This window comes from Ptychodera flava, chromosome 7 (assembly GCF_041260155.1).
Source record: "Ptychodera flava strain L36383 chromosome 7, AS_Pfla_20210202, whole genome shotgun sequence".
NCBI classification, from domain to species: domain Eukaryota; kingdom Metazoa; phylum Hemichordata; class Enteropneusta; family Ptychoderidae; genus Ptychodera; species Ptychodera flava.
In genome coordinates this window covers 23,065,964-23,086,399 of record NC_091934.1, presented here as the reverse complement: position 1 = coordinate 23,086,399, position 20,436 = coordinate 23,065,964, and the positions used below count along the sequence as shown (strand labels likewise).

The window sequence follows — 20,436 nt, the reverse complement described above, 5'->3', positions numbered from 1 at the left end:
GTTATCGCTGAAACGCAAAGTCTTCACTGTTGATTTTAATCAAGGGTTGCTAGTGATTCATGGGTAGAAAGACAGTAGTTGACCTTGCCAAAATCTTTAGATTTTGCAGAGGTCATAGTAAACAAAAGCGCTGCTAAAAACTTCTTAACTTTGAATACTTCTATGTATAATTGTAACTTACTTAAAAAAAGACTCACTCTTGGGAAATAATTACAAGTAAAGTGCCGATCCTCGCAATTTCGTTCTGGCAAAACTGCCTATATGTTTCTGCTTTATTTGGGGTTGAATAGGTGACCGTCACGGACTTGTAGCTATTAAGGTAACTGGTTTGCTGCCTATAACTGTCATCGTGGCCTGTGACCTCATTTGTTCCTTTCTTTATTTTCTAATGGAAAGGAACGAACTTTCCATGACCAACATGTTGAGTTTTATGGCTTTGTTACCTAAAATAAAGAAAGGGAGGGTACATAAAAGAAACTGAACTTCTGTTGTTATTGAGTTAACACTGAAACATAATCTGAGAGAGAGAGAGAGAGAGAGAGAGAGAGAGAGAGAGAGAGAGAGAGAGAGAGAGAGAGAGAGAGAGAGAGAGAGAGAGAGAGAGAGAGAGAGAGAGAGAGAGAGGGGGGGAAACGTTGGTTGGGAATATGGTTACCCATGAAACAATCGATCGAACATTTTGAAGTATGTGAACGACAACCCTCTTCGAATAAAACATCATCCTTGTCGTGGTTGAGCATTTCATTATTTTCGTTATAAGTTAACCACGTTACCTCACGTTTTACTAGTCTTTTTGATATTCCTGTGGCATCAGGTGGATTCTCACCCCCCCCCCCCCCACAAAACAATATTTATCATTCGTCTGTCCATTTGGGGTTTTTTCCGATGAATTCAAGGTCTCTCCTGGCCAGTTGCTTCATTGGTACGATTTCCTATTTGTGTCGTTGCCGTTATAGTCTCTGAGCTGAAGTAAACAGGGAGGTCGATGGCCGGTGTTTAAAGTATGACACTGCCTTTTGCATGGCAGATTGGACAATTACATGAATTTATCATGTCAGATATATTGTATGCATGGAAGGGTACCAAATTTTGGTACCTGACTAGTGAACGTCACTTATTGTCTGTCCTGCAGTGTTCGCCCCATTAACGATCAATCCATGACAACTATATGTTACTTCAATTCTTTGTTTGTATGTATATCCATCGCCTATCGGTCAAAGAAAGACCAACGGCCAGTTTTTGATTGGCACAATGCCCTATATGTGTCGTTGGCGTTATAGTCCTGAACTGAAGTAAACAACCTAGGCGGCCAATGTGTGACGTGGGAAACTGCTTCTTGCATGGCAAATTGGACAACAATGAATCTATCATGTCAGGTACACCCTGAATATTGACCCCTGTATGGGTTCGAAACGTTGTCTTCGATTAAAGTCTGTGTATCAAGTGGATCTAGAAGTGACTTGTCTGATAACCAAACCCGGAAAGAAAGACGTTGAGCTCTACAAAGTTCGAGGTAAACGAGAATCCCAAGATGAACCTAGGTACTATATCGCCAGCCTGAACTGACGACAAACTTTTCCATACACAAACTTCGTTTTGTAACATTGGATGAATATACATTTGTCATACATATAATTACTTGTATATTTACATCAAGGAAAACGATTTTAGAAATTTTGACGATGGAAATATTGAAATCACTTTAGTTTTGCAAGTCATTCAAAGCCAGTCAACCTCAAGCCAAAATTAGCTACCAGGGCTTACGCCATACGGGGGCGGGTGCTCATCAGAATGGAGGCACCCACTTCGAGGTGGTTACTGTTGCTAAATAGAAAAAGTCAGCAAGAACTTACTTGATGAAGATGCGAGGATGTGATGGCGCTTTTTCCAGTGGCTTTACATGGGCACGTGAATGATGACCTGCCAGGATGGAAGGCCTATGATCGTCTTTATTTTGGTCATTGCGAAAAACCTGGTGGACAACTATGTAGATCGACTGAGTCCTTACTGACAGCATATCTGAGGGGATACTCTGAGCGACCCTTTTTTTAGGCTGGTCGATGTAAATTGATATGAACACGTCGAATAATGTACAAAATAAACTGATCATAATACATGGAATATTTCATCACTTATGCTTTTGGCCATTTTTTTTCAAAATAGAAAAATGGCTAACTTGCCTATAAATTTTTACTCTACTTCTGTGGATTCATCGACACCAGTTTTGAGAAAGTCATCGCCTTTGAAGCCACGATATTGAAAGAAGTTCACACTCTTTCATATATTTTTTGTGTCTCTCATAATCTGCCAGGGTTCATAGTATTCTCTGCTAAACTTTTTTTCTCGGAAACTTTGAATGATATCTCATTCAATATCTCATTCAAAATCAAGAAGTATACGAATAAAAATTGCGGGTTACAATGTAAAATTTGTCACTATGGATACAGACTCTATGGGGGGGGGGGTTAAATTTGTGATATCCACAACAATACAACTATAAAACGTACTCTACTCTTTAGAAAGAACCCACTAGCTGTAAATTGGAAGCATACGAATTCGAGAGTACGAATTTCTGTTCCCAAGGGGCATGCCGCCGTAATGGAAATAATGGTTTGGTAAAGTGAGTAGAAATAAGACATGAGGTAGAAATTCATGGTTTTCTACCACAGCATCGCATCAAGATACATGTCACTGAATTGCTTTCATATTTCAAAGGGTAATATTTATCAACAGTAATGTTAGAAGGTAGCAGTGCGATTGGCAAATGCACGCGTTGCACAAAAATGTTAAAACATCACATCAAGTTGTCAGCCATCATAAAAAAAACTCTATGTGAACCTCAGTAAAAACCATCCACTATTTTGTATTGTAAGGATGTTTGTACAAAAGAGTTAATCACTATTGCAAATTGGATACTAAATATGGTGACGTACTCTAGACTATCGACATTCATTTACGCCATTATTGCCGCTGCAGTACACTGAACTTGGCCAAATCAAGGGCTGATGTATGGTGCTTGACTCATTGCATGAAATGCCTTTGGAATTCCCTTCCTGTGCCCTTGTCTCTGCGCTTACCAACCCCAACTATAGTCAGTAATGTAAAACAAAAGGCACAGGGGACTGTCGATAGTCTAAACGCGCACCTGTGAAACCTTTTCCTGCAGCCAAAAGAAAGTCTGACATATTCAGTCTTTTGGCACTTGTCTTTGTTACCTCTGCTTGTGGGATTTCGTTTGCTATTGTAAGTTTTGGCCCACGAGGCGACTGTTGCCCGCCAAAGTTGGCCTATGTCGCTGGTTGGCGTCTGTTAGTCTGTAAGTGGTGAAAGTCTGAATGTATGTGTGCGTGTTTGTGTGTGTTATGGACTTTGTGTCATCGATATCTCAAAATGTTCTTCATCAAATGTCATGTTATTTGGTACATAGAATCTTTAGGGGTTCAACTAGATGTGATTAGGTTTTGGAGGATGAGGGTTGCATAATTGAGCATAAATTAATTTTTGAAGCAATATTTTGACTTATTTTTACTCATTTTTGCTCATTTGCATTGCAAGGGAAGATGCTCTAAATCATGAGGAGTGGGATACATAACTGATCGATCAAAAAATAAATTTGCATAGATCATTGGTTAATAAGTATTTTGTTTTTCACAAACAAACAAACAAACGTGTGTTCCAAAATATTCCTAGGTTTAGCAAATCATGACATAATTTGATCATTTTTCAACAGACATTCATGAGCTGATATTATAAATGTTTTATTTAAAAATAATAGACCAAAAACCAACTACAAAAATGTACATGTTTTACTATATTTCAGAGGTATTTCCATAGAACTTTACAAATAAAACAAATCCATTTTTCTTGTGAATTTTTCTGATAACATTTCTTATTCAATCCGATGCAGCATTTAATGTTCCATCCTTTAAAAACATCATCTATTCCCACTTGCCCAATTTAAATTTTACTTTGATTCACAGTCAGCTCCCCTACGTCAAATCGAATGAAAAGGCCTGTCATTTATGTATTTTTCAAAGATCATAACTTCAAAATACAAACATGTCATCTAAAACACAACTAATAGTTTTCCTTTTTCTCTTCCAATATTTCTGAAGACATTTATGATAAATCTTTATAAAGTTAATATGAATTTTAACTACATAACACTTACAATGACAAAAATAATGGCATAATATTTAACACAGTGAGTTCATGCTAAAGTGTTATATATACTTTTATACCATAGGTCACCTTTTGGCGATGAGTTTTTCTCATGACACATTTTGTTATTCAAACTAATATTGCCGCGCAGGCAACTTAGGTTTTACTTTGATTATAGCTTCTTTCAGATCTTTGGCTGTATCAAGCTACCATTTTCACAGATCCTTGAGGATTAATTTCTAAAAAAAGTCTTATCAGCATATTCAAAAATGTGAAAAAATGTTAAGTTTTAAATATATAAATGATAGAACTATGACGTCATTACGAATCACCACATTATTCGTCATTACGAATCACCACATTATTGAAAGAAGTGTACATCAAAAAAAATTCTACAACTCATCTCTCATGCCTTCCCAATTTCCTGACTGTTTATACTCCTGAAGCAGTTCTGCGATTTCGCCACCTCCTCTGATCAGTTCTTGGACAAATTCTTTCTGTTTGTCTAAAAGCTGCTTTTGCAAGACATCGTTGAAGAGTGTCGCCTGCTCTAACTGTTCACTGAGTGCATTGCCAGTCTCAGGCTCTTCCTTTTCTTTGTCTCCCCACACGTTCCAGTTGTTGAGGACGGTGTCTAGGTTTCTTTTGACGTCATCGGCGGTAAAGTGGTCCTTGCCTTCGCTGATATTGTCAAATATCTACACAGAAAGAACGAGTTGAGAAATCATCAATGCAATGATATAAATCACTTTCAAAAGGATAAAATATCTAATCGTGTTGCATCATAACTATAGAGTAAGTTGTCCTTTGATTTACATAAATGAAAACTTTTGTTTCATTTCAGTTAATTTAGACTCCTTGATATATGTTAATTTTATGTTTTGACCTTTTCTCTCCAGTTTGCCAACTTTTGATGTTTAGTTCTTAGATTGCGCTCAACAACTCTACTTTTCTGCTTTATCTTTTGTTTAAATATTCATTATTTTTTGTTGTCAATTACCTTTTTAAATTTGTCATGTTCAACACCTATGAATTTGTCGTATTAAACACCTGGCTGTATGAACTCTTGTGGGCATATGGTATGTTTCAGAATTGACCTTTACATTTCGGTGATTAAACTTTCTAAAAACAAATCTTTACCCATTTCATTTGCGCTCTGGGGGGACATCATCAATCTTGGCGGTGTTGGTCATGTGCACAACAGAAAATGCCAACGTTATTATTTTGGAAGTGTATTTATAAAAAAAACAACATTTCTAGGCAGCCAAAATGCATCAAAATGAACTTGTTTGTGTACCGGGAGGTGCAAGAGCTTTATCAAAGAGGTACACGTGAACGTATTATGGCCATTTGCAATGCTGTAGTTTTACATGACGAAATTGACAATTCTAGCTCTTATTGCAACTCTAAGGTTCCCTGTCTCTTGAGAATTAGTTTTTTTTATCTTTTTAACTGTCCTCAATATTAAAAATGGCGTATCTGTCTTTACTTAGGGAATATTTGCACAAGTGCATGAAAGAAACTTGAAAGACAAACCAATGTCAAGGTAATATGCTCCTCAAAAGTGAAAGACATAAACTTTTGTTCAAACTTTCCTCAAAAAACTTTCAATCATTCTCTTTGAAATTCAAAAATAAAAATCGGGGCTTATCATGAAAATTTTGATTCCAGAGAAACAAAATTCCAAAATATTTACCTACATTTGAAACTCGAAATGCCCTCAACCCCTGTTTTAACTCTATGGAGAAACAACATTGTTGTTTTTGAAAAAAAATAAGACGATGAATATTTTTCCTACACAAAGAGCTTGAATAAGCCTCCACAAGTTGTGGATCAGACAAGAAATGTATAAGTTTGAGAGTTCGAATGTCTGTTCCCGAGGTGCATTCCACCTTAATCAGTCATCACTGACAATGATCACTATCAAGCAGTCGTGTGATATTTTACATGTTACAAACAAGTGGAGAAACAAGTGGAGACACATGTGCAGACCCTTTGTACGGTGGGAAGTGGCCACCGACTCTAATTTGGTAGCAAAGCCTGCGTATATTGTCAACACTTCTCTTCTTGAATATCAAAATTTACTTCTTCTGGACTACATTTGCAGATATTGAAGGTTTCTTGGGCGGGTGGGATGGGATGACGTTAGGAAGCAACCGTCAACTTGGCACGAATAGGACTACCTTGAGGGCAACTGATATAAAATAACATACTGAAAAGTTACCTCTTTTCCTTTGATGTCACTGCCGCCCACTTTATCCATGTAATTGTCAATAAATTCCTTTTCCTGTACAGTATCAGTCTTTCTCATGAATGCATTAACCAATAATCTACAGAAAATCACACAGAGACTTCAAACTTACAATGTACTTTCAAGTGTAACATACTTCAAAGTGCCGAGATATTTCACCCTTTCAACCCCATTTCACAATGTAGAGGTCCACCTCACCGTTCAAGATTACAAGATATCCCTCTGGTGAAAGAGCTAATTTGTCGGGAAGCTATTGCTGTCTATAATAAGTAAAGGTGTGATCGTTGGATTGTGTTAGTAGAACTATTGTAAGTAACAATGAATTTCAAGTAACTTCAAATCGAAAACATTTGTAACTTTCATAGCACAATTGTTTCCATAGAACAAATATAATCTTGTCCTTTTTTCTGCAGTATGTTGAAACACACCATGGCGACACAGTTGGGTAAAATATCATGCAATGTTGATGTTAGTTGGAGTTTCTACTTCACACAAAAATTTACTCCGTCTGGCAGCCCTTACGAATAGAATTGGACAGCACATAAGCTTGTATACTGTTAAAAGCTGGGTTAAAAAGTTGAACAATGTCGTTTTCATGGATATTCTGTTGTAGAACAAGAAAAGTATCAGCAAGTACATAAAAAGTTACAACTGATGGATCTATGCATTTAGCATGTTTTAAAATTCACACAGCCTTAAATCTGAACATATGCCAGCATTTCAAAAGTTTTCACATAAATGTAGCGATATTCTAATTACATACACAAAAATGACAAAGTAAATGATAGGGTCAAAATAAAAGAAATAGTAAGCTGCAACTTCATATTTTTCACTATTTTTCTTTTGTATATCAATTACAAGTTCTCGTCCTACTCCTCATAGTTACAGTAAAACATCTACTATTGAACTTGTAAAGACAGCGTCTACATGTGTAAAATGCACTGTTTTTGTTAGCATTTGGACCGAATTCACTAATCAATGATGAAAATGCAGTTCTCACAAGTACGGGCCGAGTTGACGAGGTGAATGGCATATTAGGGAGAAGAGAAAAATAATGTAGTAGACAATTAAAAAAATAAATGGTGAAAATAATCGTAAAAAGTTACCGTTAAGTTGTCCCTTTAGAACAGTTAGGCAATAAGCTTTTACGAACAGGACATTTAAATATTGTTCTTTGTGGTTCAACCAGCATGATAGTAAAAAATTGTAATTATTTACTGTATAAATAAGGCTTGGAAAACTTTCAAATAGCAGAACAGACATGTGACTATGTAAATATATTACTTACTCTATGTGTCTCTCAGGGATATAGTAATTCTCAGCCAGACCATCAACGTTGGACGGGCCAACTTTTTCCACGGTGAGGATAAATTTCCTCAAAGTGTCAATGTCCAGTTCCTCCACATCCTCTTCAGTTAAAAAGCCTTTACGTTTGACGTCTAAAATGTTAAACCACTGTCGATTTAAAAAAATGAAACATTATACGTGGTAGGACCAGATACGAACTGAAAAATGCTTAGCACGTGTTGCAGTATATATTGCAGTTGTCAGTAAATTTAAACTTTTGCCATACGTTTGCAACTCCATTACCATTACTATGATTCAAATCATGAACAATATCCACAATAAATAATTCCAAAGGTCATTAAGTATACAAAAATTTAATTAGCTGAAATACTAAATTTCTTTGACTGCTGTCATTGTATCACCACTTGACATAGCTAGAGTCCTTTAAACTTTATATTGTATGCCAAACTGTGAAAGCTCATTGGTATTGTAAATTATAAATTTTCTGACATAAAAATGCAAAATATCTTTCACTGATACAATATAATTATCTCATCAATATACATATCAAGTTTAACAAACTTCTTCAGTGTCCTTCCAGTTATATGCTCGTAATTTGGTAAGCTAGTTCAATATGCAAATTGGTGACTGGCTTATGTAAATGACTATAAGTGACTTTCAGTAACATTTTTATCATAGTATTTTCAATGTACATAGAAAATTTCGTCAACTTTGATCAAGTCAATATAGATATATGCCCCTATTTAGGACAATTTATTAAATATGCAAGTTAGCAATGAACTAACATGTCATCACCCAGTATCTTTCACTGTTGATATAGCCTAATGTGATCAATATTTGTAGAAATTCTCCACACATTAGATGCATCCGTTGTCAATGTATATCCGTTTTTTCCACAATCCTTAATTAAGCAAATTCGTTTAAAACATGTAAGCCACACCCACCAAACTCTATTTAGTTTTTTGCAATTTGCAAACCGAATCTATGTACAAGATTTGACTTTCAGCTGTTCTTGAGATATTGCTCCAACAGACAGAAAGACAGACATACAGACAGACAGACAGACAGACAGACAGACAGACACACACACACACAAAAACACAGACACAAAGACAGACAGACATCGCTGCAACAATAGCTCACGTATTTTAACACGTGAAAGTGATGAGGTCACTGGCCACTGGTCCTTTTTAACCACTACAAATGATGTTGATCAAAATTCTTAGCTTGTACTACAAGCAACAGTATATATAAGCAACATATCACAAAGCTCCACGGACTTTGTTTAAAGAATTGAAACGGGAAATTTAATCCAGAAGTTAAAAACGTGATAGATATGTAAAATAGCCAAAATATATACAATAAACTACACCTAGCGACCGTATACCACAAGCTTTTGACCAGTTCAAGACATATTGGATAGCGAGTGCATATATGAAGTACACTTGTCAAACCCGAGTGGCATACCTATTGCTGGGGAGGTTTATCCCTATAAATGACAAAAGTATATTGAAAGTCATGCGGGAAATGTTGAAAAAGGAAATTTCCTAAAGCTGAGAGCTCCCGCGTGTTACAACTTTGCTTTATCACACACACAAGCAAAGTTTGTCGTCTTTGAACATAAAATACCGGGATTTATTCTCTGGTCGTTCTACGTCACGACAACCCGCGTCTATGTCATCAATTTGGTGCGTCAGAACTTTACTCGTCAATGTAAACAAACAATAGCGACTCACACTTCTCCTGCGATCAAAATTCGTCCGATATAAAAATCTGTTAAACATCAGTCATTTTTGGTCTCGGGCTAACAAAATACATCCACTTAGGAAATTTTGAGTCCTTTTATGTCAGTGTTTTTACCAATATGAGGGTTCGTATCCGTGTAGACCCAAACGCCGCCTGAAGTTTCGACGCACAGAGTACTGTCATGCGGTAGTCATGCAGTTTCCACTGTGAGCTTTGCCGCACGCTGAGCCTCTCCAGAAATCGTGTAATGAAATCAATATTTCTATAGACTACAACAATAATAATCCGAACGACGAAAACATGAGTGTAACACTCGTAGATTCCGAAGGAATTACGTGAATAATTTTCGGAAACAAGGAACTCGAAGCTGGTCGCATTACATGGGTTCCGTAAGCATTTCATTGGAACCAGGGTACTGCTTTCTGTCGGCGGAACGTTACACAGTTTTCGCGCTGTTGAGATTCAGCTGATTCAGTCGCCTTTTGTTCTCGAAAAATAACGAAACTTTATCCGAGTTAAATTTCTAGGCATATACTTTCTCTGAAATCGTATATAACTTCGCGGAAGGTACGTCGTGTCTGAGGTGATCTGTCACTTGCTCTATACACAAACGTAAGTGATTGACAACTCGACCACGGCGTATTGATTTTATTCTGAAAAGTAGTTCAGAAGTTTCAACGCGGCATTGTTGTGGAAAGTTCTTTTTTAGTTTGCAAAAATAATGAATTCTTGGCTTGTGCACGTGATAAGAATATTATTCCCTAATATTGTTCTTCATTCGGTTCGGAAAAACCAGTGACGTAATGACCGTGTCACCACGACTCGAAGACGAGTGGTGAAACTGTCATTACGTCATTCGTATTTTCCTTCGCCGAACGAAGAAAAATATGAGGGATAAATATCTAACTATCGCGAATATAGCACGGTTATCTTTACATCTCGACCAATCAGATCGCAGTATTGTGATATCACGCACTTTATGTGCTATCAATATACTGGTATGATATAATAATGTACACAATTTATTGAAGTTTGTGTAGACCAGTGCCACTGATTTAAACACCCATTCGTCCAGCACACATAATGAATTCATCATGAAATTGGATCACACCAGTCCTGTTTATGACAAATCTCTAGGTATGCCTGAACAACACAGGGCCTTGCTCCCCTGTAGTATGAAAAAGAGCTAACCTGAGAGTGCTTTTCTATATGAACAAATAGAAAAATACCCCCAGGACAGTGTTGAATTGTACTGTACGACAGTATGAACCCAGTGCTCTCCAGTCTAGCCAATCTGTTTTAAGGACACATTTGCTATTGCAATCATTGTCTCTAAGAGACAGGAGAGTAGTATTTGTGATGGAGAGATGTCGCTTAACCAGTCATTAGGCCTCAGATGAAACACTGTTATGATACCCTTTGAGTTGCTGTTTGAAATGCACTGCTGCCACAGGTTTCTCTTAATTTATGCAACCAATATTGTTGTAGATCTGAAACCATGAATAAAATAAATACATTTGATCGAGTTCCGATGACTCACAAAACTGATCTTTACCTCCATTCCTTTATCAGCCTCTACTGCTGGATGTACCAGTGTCACTTCCATCAGCATGTCTTTGAGTTCGAATTTCCCATGATGCCTCACATTCCTAAGTAAACTAAATCTGCAAAAAGAAGACGTACGATACTTTTTGAGTAAACACTAACAAATACTAGTAGGTGTTCGATACTTTTTTAGTAAAGTGTTACCAAATGCTGGTATGTTGGATACTTTCTGACTAAACTGTAACCAAATGCCAGTATATGGAGGATATTGAGTTAGTTATAACTTAATGTCAGCATTTACATGCAGGATACTTTTTGAGTAAATTGTCACCAAATGCTCACATGTAAACTTCGAAGCCTAAGTTCAGTTGTCAATCAACATGGTCATAAAACTGCAAGACCCCCCCCCTCCCCCGGTATGACTGATACAGCAATGGTAAAAGAACCCTACAAACTATTTAGTTGAGAAAGTTTTTTATTTTTTTTATTTTTGTTGTTTGCTCCAGTAAAATTTTCCCGCAGAACTCCATGAGGGACTAAATATACTAGCTAAAAGAAGCTCATTGCGTTTGAACTACCTCCCCCCCCTCCCTCAAACCTCACCCTTTAATGAAACTTCGGAAGTGACAAAATACAGTGACGAAATTACAGTGAACTTTTGACCACAGTAAGTTGCTGAATTAGGTTGCAGGAAGTTTCAAACCTGGTTCAAATGGGAAAATTTGGCTAGGGCCAAATATATCCGACATAGTTTCTTATCAAGGATTAACTTTACATTCAGACACAATGGTAACAAAAATACACCAAAACTGTATCTATATGTGACTTCCGACTTTTCAAGTTCAAAATGGCCGGCTTGGATAACATCGCGATGTTTGTACTGTTCGTACTATTCGTATGCGTTTTACGCACAAGAAGGGTTACTATGACCACCACTGAAAATATTAACCATCCGCGACAACTTCACTATATCTTTAGTAAGCATACATGCTTGAATTGGAAACATCGACCGACGGGAAATAGTAAGTACTTGGCGTTTTAACGACATTGTTAACATGTTATCAACAATCAGTTGTACAAGCAAGTTCTGAATTTGGTGACATTGTCTTATTTGTGTACCGACACTTGGTGGAAAAATAACGTTCTGAAAACATGATATGATAAGGACCGGTTTGAAAACATTCTGTAAAAGTAAACTTGTCGATCAAACTCGGCAATCATCTGGGGTTAGGGCCGATGTAACGCCGTCCACACATGGGGATCTGGGCCGACTCTGATTTTGTTTTGGCCCCCTCGCGATAGCGACAAAGTTTGGATGATGCTTGGTCGACGCCAAGCGTTCAGATTCCTTTTATAACACCGACGTTAAAGGTACGTTGATGTAACGGCAACACAACTTTGTCCGTGTGAGCAGGGTACTTGACTGTTGACAGATTTTTTCTTAAAAAAGAAACATTTCAATACAGTAACTGAAGGGAGATTGTAAACTATGAAATGCTTTCTATAGTGTGATTATCGCATATCTGTACATGTATATACAGCATGCACACGACAGAAGAAATTGAGCTAAACATCTCGCTTCTTCAACGCAATGTGTTTTGTTATGGAAGGTTTAATTTCCACTGACCTATAAGGCATGTCGAAATGCTTAAGATACTTTGCTTTTAAGCAGGCACAATGTAGCCATGAAATGTATTACTACTGTTGACAATTAAATTTAAGCCCTGTCCTTCCACTAATATTGGTGATGGACCAAAGTTCAAGTTACCCATTTAAATACTTCGGCAGCCTAGAAATGTACACAGCCACATTTACAAGTGAATCTCAATATGCACATGGGCCAGATCAAGCAATGGTACTTTAAATAGCAAGAATATTACATAAATTGATGTCATAACGTATTGCTTAACTTGAAAAAAATGGTTACAGATTCATATTACTGTAATTTTGATGGCTTTTCAATACTTTTTTAGTATTTAGCTCATCATCTCGGCCTGTACATGTGTGATGTTCAATATCATTGTAGACTGGGGAAGTCTAGCCTGAAGTTAAAGGCCATGGACTTGATCCCCGGGATCAAGTCTGTTTTAGTCTATAAGAGGATTATGGAGCGTAATGGCCTTTTGTTTGCCGTTGAAATTGCAATCTAATAAGTAGATTTCTCTACCAGACAATCTGGCGCCGGCACATCTTTCATAACAGTCAACAGTAACATAGGCTGCTGTACACAGTGTGCCATATGTGTCATCATGCAACTCACCAATGATCAAGGGACGAAAATATCAACTTTTGACCAATGCATGTGTTTAAAACCCTTGTGCAGACAGGCCTGTCAATTTTCCATCTGCCAAGTCAGTCAAAATTACCTTTCCGTCAAAACAAATATGAAATTTAAGCTTTTGGCATTTTATAAAATAGAGATTTAAGACAGTAAATCATGTTCGCAGTACTTGTGTATTTTTACCCTTTAGGCGCCAACGTCTATTTTTGACCCTCTTTATAAAATAAGCCCCTGTCAATATTTCTCAGATTTTCGCAAAAATTTTGCAAAAACAAATTATAGCCAATAAAATTTGACGACTATTTAATTTAGTCAAACATTATCAAAAAATTACAGATAAATTCATAAAATTAGGTAAAATGTCGCACTAAAAATTTTTGCGGGAGAAAATTACAGAGCTCAAAAGGTTCAGGAGCTTCCAAATGTTCAATGTTGCTAACTGGATTCAGGTATGGGACATGTTCTACCTCAATGGCTTTAACCAACGTGACCTGATAGTGTCAGTTGAAGTTGGCGTGATCAGCAGCAATTGTGGTGACTGCACACCTTGTAAGCTTACAAAATGTGAACACAGTGTTGTGGCATCAGACTTGGCTGTTTGAAATTGAATGAACAGGGGTCACACACACCACTGTAACCTACTGTACGGACAGTTGGACTCAAATATTGAGAAGATGCCTGGTGGTCAAAAGGTTGATCTTCAACAACAAACTCTAAATTTGTCACTTGTATACAAGCACTGAAAGATCTGTCGCTCGAGGGCAGTTTTTATACTCCCTCCTCTTACTAGTAGTGAGCGCCCTCGAGTGTCGGATCTTTCTCTATTACATACCTGAGACCAGTGTGATCCACGTGTCCCATTGTCATATTACCATGTCCCAACCAATTCCAAGTGATCTCCATTTCATTCAAGGGTGTGTATTTCAGCTCGGCTTCATCACAGCCTGTGTCGTCAAACTCATAGAGCCTTGAGAAAAGCATGGCGACAGCTATGTTCGGATCACCAAAGGAGTTCACCTGGTGATAGTAACCTGTGAGGACATTATGCAAATCTTAACATACACATTCAATGCATGTACCGGGAGTAAGGAATACAGTGTACCAGTATATTATAAAGACTCTTTACTAGTAAAGTATACGTGATTGACACAGACATTTCATTAATAAGTTTTTCACTGTAATAAACTCTGAAGAACATATCTCTTTTTGTATTAGGCTTTTGCTCAATAATACCACTATTTTGCTGACTTGGTAGATAGGAGAAAGTGATATCGCCTTGCAGGATAGACACTGGTGTTTGTGTGCTTGATGACCAGGCAGCTGTAAAACAGTGAATACACGGAAAAGGTTGCCTTATACGGTACGTTTGAAAGTTCAAAACTACCACAGATGATGCATTAATTTTGATGCTTCAAACATGACCTTGCAATTGTGGGCAATGAATAGATTGCATATCCAATTAAATGTAACTTTTGGAAAATAGGATGTACCTGAAGCAGGTTGAGCCAAACCTTTATTATGAAAACTATAGAGTCTTTGAGGGAGCCAACCAATAGCTGTTTGTAACAACTGGACCCCCTAGGGTTATGCTGACGTGTAAAATTTACAACTATGGGCCCAGGTTGTTTGGTCTTACTAAAAATAGTTTGATCTGCATGTTCATGTAAACTTATCATAGTCTTAACCCTAGTCATCACAACCAATCTCTGTGGTATCAGCCTGGTACGGTATTCCAAAGCTATCATTATCAGTTATTAGCCCTGGTACGCCAAACCCTTTTGTTATTAGCGCTGGCATCCAAAATCCCTGTATCATTGCCATGGTACGCCAAAGCCCTACAATATTACAGGTAGTCCTCATTTGCCGAAGCAAAGATGTAAGTTGAGCGGGTAATATGCCATTGACAGAGAGAATGCAGAATCAAAAACAAATATGACAAATTATGCAGCTAGCCAATTATTATAAAGCTATCCCTGAGGCCCTAGACTGAAAGTCACTTGAGTCGAAACGCAATGACCATCATTAACTTTCTTCAGAAATTTTCAAGGACTTTTGAGGTCCAACATACCATTGTTAAGGTAATATTCATCAATCATTTTACATGCCATTTTTTCAATGTCATGACTGATTATTTGTGACTTTTTAACATTTGGATGGCCTTAAATATCAATATTCTTGAATTTTCAGGAACAGTAGGCTTCAGACAAGGCCTTTCCAGGAGCGTGCTGACCCTGTATCTCATATATTTCTGAGTCCATGACATACTCAAAGTGGTACTTTCTGGTGAAAGTCTCTTTGTGAAAAATAATGTGGACAAAGAAGCAGTGAAACATGATCTGATCACCTCTTTATTTTTTCACGGACTTAAGTCTTCCTGTGCCAATTCTGAAGGTCAGCAGTTTAAAGTTGTAGCATGCGCACGTGACTTATGATTACCTGCACCAATACTTAAGATCGGTTGTTGATATATAACGTCCATATACACATTACATTCGTACCTTTGTACATCTGTCGTTTCTGTAATTTTAGATACAGTACAAAGGCTTCTTGTCAATTCTCCAGTATTTTTTAAGTCAAACAATGTGTGTTTTACTTGATGAGTCGGTTAAGCGGTCAAAATAATCCGTGGTAATTTTAAATATGTATACCACTATAAAGCAATGGACTCTAAGCACGTGATTTAATCAAAATATACCTGTGACTCAAACAATGTGTATTTCAGGTGATGAGGTAGTACGTAAGGAAAAATAGCTGATATATAAAATCTTAATAGAAAAGACACAGAAATGGTTTATATTATTTACATTCTGTGATCTACTTCAATTGCAGAATACAAAATTTACATCATAAACGCATATTTCATACTGCCGTCAGTGCTACTCTCGTCGAAATTGAAACCTTAATGACCTCCAAATATTGCCTTTTCACTTTGTTATTTGCAACTGCCTGACATTCAGAAACTTATTTTATCTAATGGTACATCTTTGTTTATGTACAGATGGGAAAGGAAAAAAATTCTCTGTTCTATTGCCCAAGTTTAAGACATGTGGCACACAGCTATCCTAAATTCTATCGTCATTACTAGCCAAAGCATATTATTTTCACGATGAACTGAGTTGTATAAGGCTAATCTACATCACAGTACTTTTGCAAGAAGAATAAAAAACTCTTCTTATTTTTTTCTTATGTTATCAACACAATAATGAAAATGTATGTCGTTAATTCAACCATTTAATATATACAGATACTTTGTCCTAAAATAAACTGCAAAATGAATCACGGAGATTATATATGCTGTATTTCAGAGTTTGAATTCTGCAGCATCTAAGTTGCTGTATGAAAAATTCATCTCTAGTTTGGCCATACACAGTGGAAATAATCAGAATTGCTTACTAATAGTGGTCTGGCCTGGTTTAAATATCTACAAGAGCAATCTTCACATTCAAACTCTCTGTATTTGTGATGTGAAGCATTTATTTTCATGCAAGACAGTCTCTCTGTCGAAGACACAGTTGTACCCCTTCAAAAAGTTAACGGTGTTAGTAATAACATTCAGTACTGGGTTTTTCCAAAGGAGCACCATGTTTGGAGTAATATCGCATTAACCCTAAGAGTGCTGTAATTTTTCGCGCCAAAATTTCAGTGCAAAATTTTACCAATTCTCATGAATTTTTCTGTATTATTCTATAATTTTGGAGCGAACGGACATAACATTTCATCGGCTACAGTTTTTTATCAAAATTATGCGAATATCGCAAAAGTAGCGTAAATGACACTTTGCTCACTTTTGCTTATATGTGGCATATGGCAGCGTGAGTAAATACACGATATTTTATACCTTCTACAGACCTTAGCTTGTGGTTTTTGATGTCACGTACATTTGCACACCGTCCGTTGAAGTATGAGCTGGTTGGCAAATGTACAAAACCATGCAACCGGAACCTTGTACATCATAATTAGTGATACAATCTGCCATACCGAATTAAAGGTGTCCTCTTCAAATATTGTATTGCATAGAATTAATGAAGACAGTATTTGGTATCTCTACGGTCTATGGGTGCATAATTGAAGACTAAGGTAATATGTAATAATTGGCATTCTTTAAAACTTCCATTGTTAACGACGCTGTCACAACTCCATGAGAAGAGTATGTCCCAAACTGCCAGCCAGTTACATAAGCATTGCCATATCATGGACAAATGGGGAAACTTCCGAACACATACCTTCATCTATCATGGAGCGTGTGCCACCAGATATGTACATGTGTTTTGAAGCCCTTCAAATCAAATCTAAAAGCACCAAACCGGAATATGTACAGGAGCCATTACTTGACTTACAGAGACAAACAATTCCATTAATATACAATATGACAATCAAAAATCTATCAAACCAAATTTCCAAGCATTTTTTCATACAAAATTATCATGTTCACATCCACAGATGTAAGGGTTGGTGATTATAACCTGACCTTGACGGATTAAGCAGGAAACTTTACTGTCTGTACAGATGACACTTTTAGTGAACTTACTTATGTTATCCTGCATCTTGTGAATGGAAATCTGGCTGTTTACAAGATCTGTATACCACAACTTCGTTATTTTACTACCGTTTGTGACGGCTGTATTGTTGACTTAATCAATGAATTCGCTGAAACGGACGGTGGATTAGCAAGTTGGTAATGTTTTCGGAGCAATTATAGTGGTGTATACACAATTTGGGGAGGAGATAAGGACTTGTCGGTAATATATAAAGCAGTCAGACGGTGTGGAGTCGGAATCTTTATTTGAAATACCACAGTCAAAATTAATAATATTAGGCTACTTGTAGTAATAAAGAAAGCAGTCAGACGGTTTGGAATTGAACTCTTTATTTGAAATATCACAGTCAAAACTAATAAAATCAAATAAGGTAAACCGTTGCACAAAAAACCCTCCCTCCCCACCCCAGGGGACTGATTTCCTGACCCTGTAATACAACCATTAACTCAGAAACCCCGCAGGGGAAAGTAAACATTTTTTCCAGTACAACTGGTGTATCAACTTTTGGATGTTTCCCTTTTCCCCATCATTTGCATATTTTTGACTCTGATATGTTCATTTGAACAAATTCACATCTCCATCCCTAGGCGCACCTTTACACTAAATACTAAGACGATAGGTGCTGCGGGTTAGGAGTTTCCGATATGGACAGACTTACATACATACATACATACATACATACATACATACATACATACATACATACATACATACATACATACATACATACATACATACATACATACATACATACATACATACATACGGACAGACACAGACACACAGACATACAGACATGCAAATGGATGCAAATGAGACTGATTCATCTTGTAAGATAACTTCTCTTTTGTATATTATATAAATACACCAAATGCGAGCTACAAAAATTGTATAAAGGCAACAAAGATTGACTTTGACGCTCAAAGAGTTAACGATTTTTCCTTTTCTGATTATTAAATATATTTCTACAAAATCTGAAATCATGTGTTAAAACTTACTTGCTGGTAAGAAGAGACAGTCACCTGCATTAATGGTCAGGTTTGCCCATCTCACGTAGCGGACCATCGGTTGGTTCAACAGGTCTACCTTGGTGACGTTGATTTTCGAGTAGCCACTGAGTGATCTATCTGACTCCCAAACTTTATAGATCAGCTTTTCGTATTTGTTTTCCACCATCTTCCAGTTTTTTGTCCCGCTGAGCAGACAATTCCATGTGTTAAACGCATCTTTGTGCAAGAGGCTCCGGCTGTCTCCGGAACTCACCCACAGGTCAATTTCTACCAGACTCTTTTCCAAAGTTCCACACTGCATGCTGGGTAGTGCTTTGACTTCTTTGTACATGGGTTCCGGAAGCTGAGATACTATGTACTTGTTTGTGTGTTGATATGTGTCGATGAAATTGCCGATGGTGTCTCTTCCCATTCCCTTGGCTCCTACGGGGCACGTTTTTCCGTACTTCCCTTCAAGTCTTACTTCCAAGTCGCCGTAGTTTTCTTTCAGGTATTCTTTGGTCCACAAATTGAATGCTGGGCTGTGCTTTATGGCTCCCCGAACGATAAGAGGTTTTCCTGGTTTTACATACTTTTCCCAGAATGTGCGGGGGTCAGGGGGCGTGTCGGTTTCATCAATTTGCACATCGGGGGGTCTGTGTCCTCCGAGGGGCTGATGGTGTCCCGTAGGCACATCTTCTTCTGAACTACTTAGCGAAATCACTTGTAAAAGGAGAAGAAGAACCACTTGTCCTGACATCATTGTACTACTTGAGAGCCTGTCCGATGAAAAAGTTGGAAATAAAAGTTAAACATTTCAAGCAGTCTGACCCTTGAAATTTGTTACAAATTTCAACTTTTTGAAGATCGAGAATGTTCTTATTGCTTTTTTTCGTCTATAATTATTTTATTTCATGTGCCCGTAATTGAAACTTCTGGTTACAGTGTTTAGGTCAGATAATCCATTACACGTACAAAAAATGGTGTACTTTCCATTAAGGGGAAGTTCACCAAGGCTAATCTGTTCATATGTGCTAGCTGTTGGGTCTCTTAATCCCGAAAAGGCATTTTCACCATAACAAGAACGGACAAAAATAGCAGCGGAAGTTGCAATTTAGGGCTTCATCAACTTGATGTATTTTGAATCATGGGAAAAAGCGTCAAGCTTGGTATTCTGGTACCCTGCCCTATACTATTTCTATCGCTGGCTTCGCTGCTCTCGAAAATTGAGTCAGGGATCGGTTGGGTACATTGGTATGGGCCGCCATTTAAGTCGGAATTCTAATCGCATATTAATGAGCAGTCACCTGATAAGATCATGTAATCAGCTCAACAGTATAGTGGCAAGCCATTCTTCATGGCAGAGTTCATATTGGCGCATCTTTCCCACAATTCTTTCACTTGTAAGTCTCCAACTCTGTACATCTTGTTGGCATTCAGTGGTAAATTGACTATTATTGTCCTTGGTTTTACTGAGGCTTGACAGACTATCACTTCATTTTTATGTTTTGTTTTATTAAACCTCATAAACATTTTAGATCGACTTATCTAAACAAAAGTCAAGGAACAAACTGTCAAACGTCTTTTGATCCATACAACACTTAAAGGTGTAGTCAC

General features: G+C 37.3%; 1 protein-coding gene across 1 annotated transcript; it reads right to left on the bottom strand.

The window, feature by feature from the left end:
• Positions 1-4,509: 4,509 nt before the first annotated feature.
• LOC139136173 (uncharacterized) lies at positions 4,510-19,593 on the bottom strand. The gene is made up of 6 exons (XM_070703922.1): positions 18,829-19,593; positions 14,125-14,323; positions 11,022-11,130; positions 7,701-7,867; positions 6,386-6,491; positions 4,510-4,859 (listed from the first exon to the last, which is right to left on the bottom strand). Exons 1-6 carry the CDS (start codon positions 19,580-19,582, stop codon positions 4,554-4,556), a joined length of 1,641 nt encoding a protein of 546 aa, XP_070560023.1. The 5' UTR covers positions 19,583-19,593; the 3' UTR covers positions 4,510-4,553.
• Between the last annotated feature and the right edge of the window lie 843 nt (positions 19,594-20,436).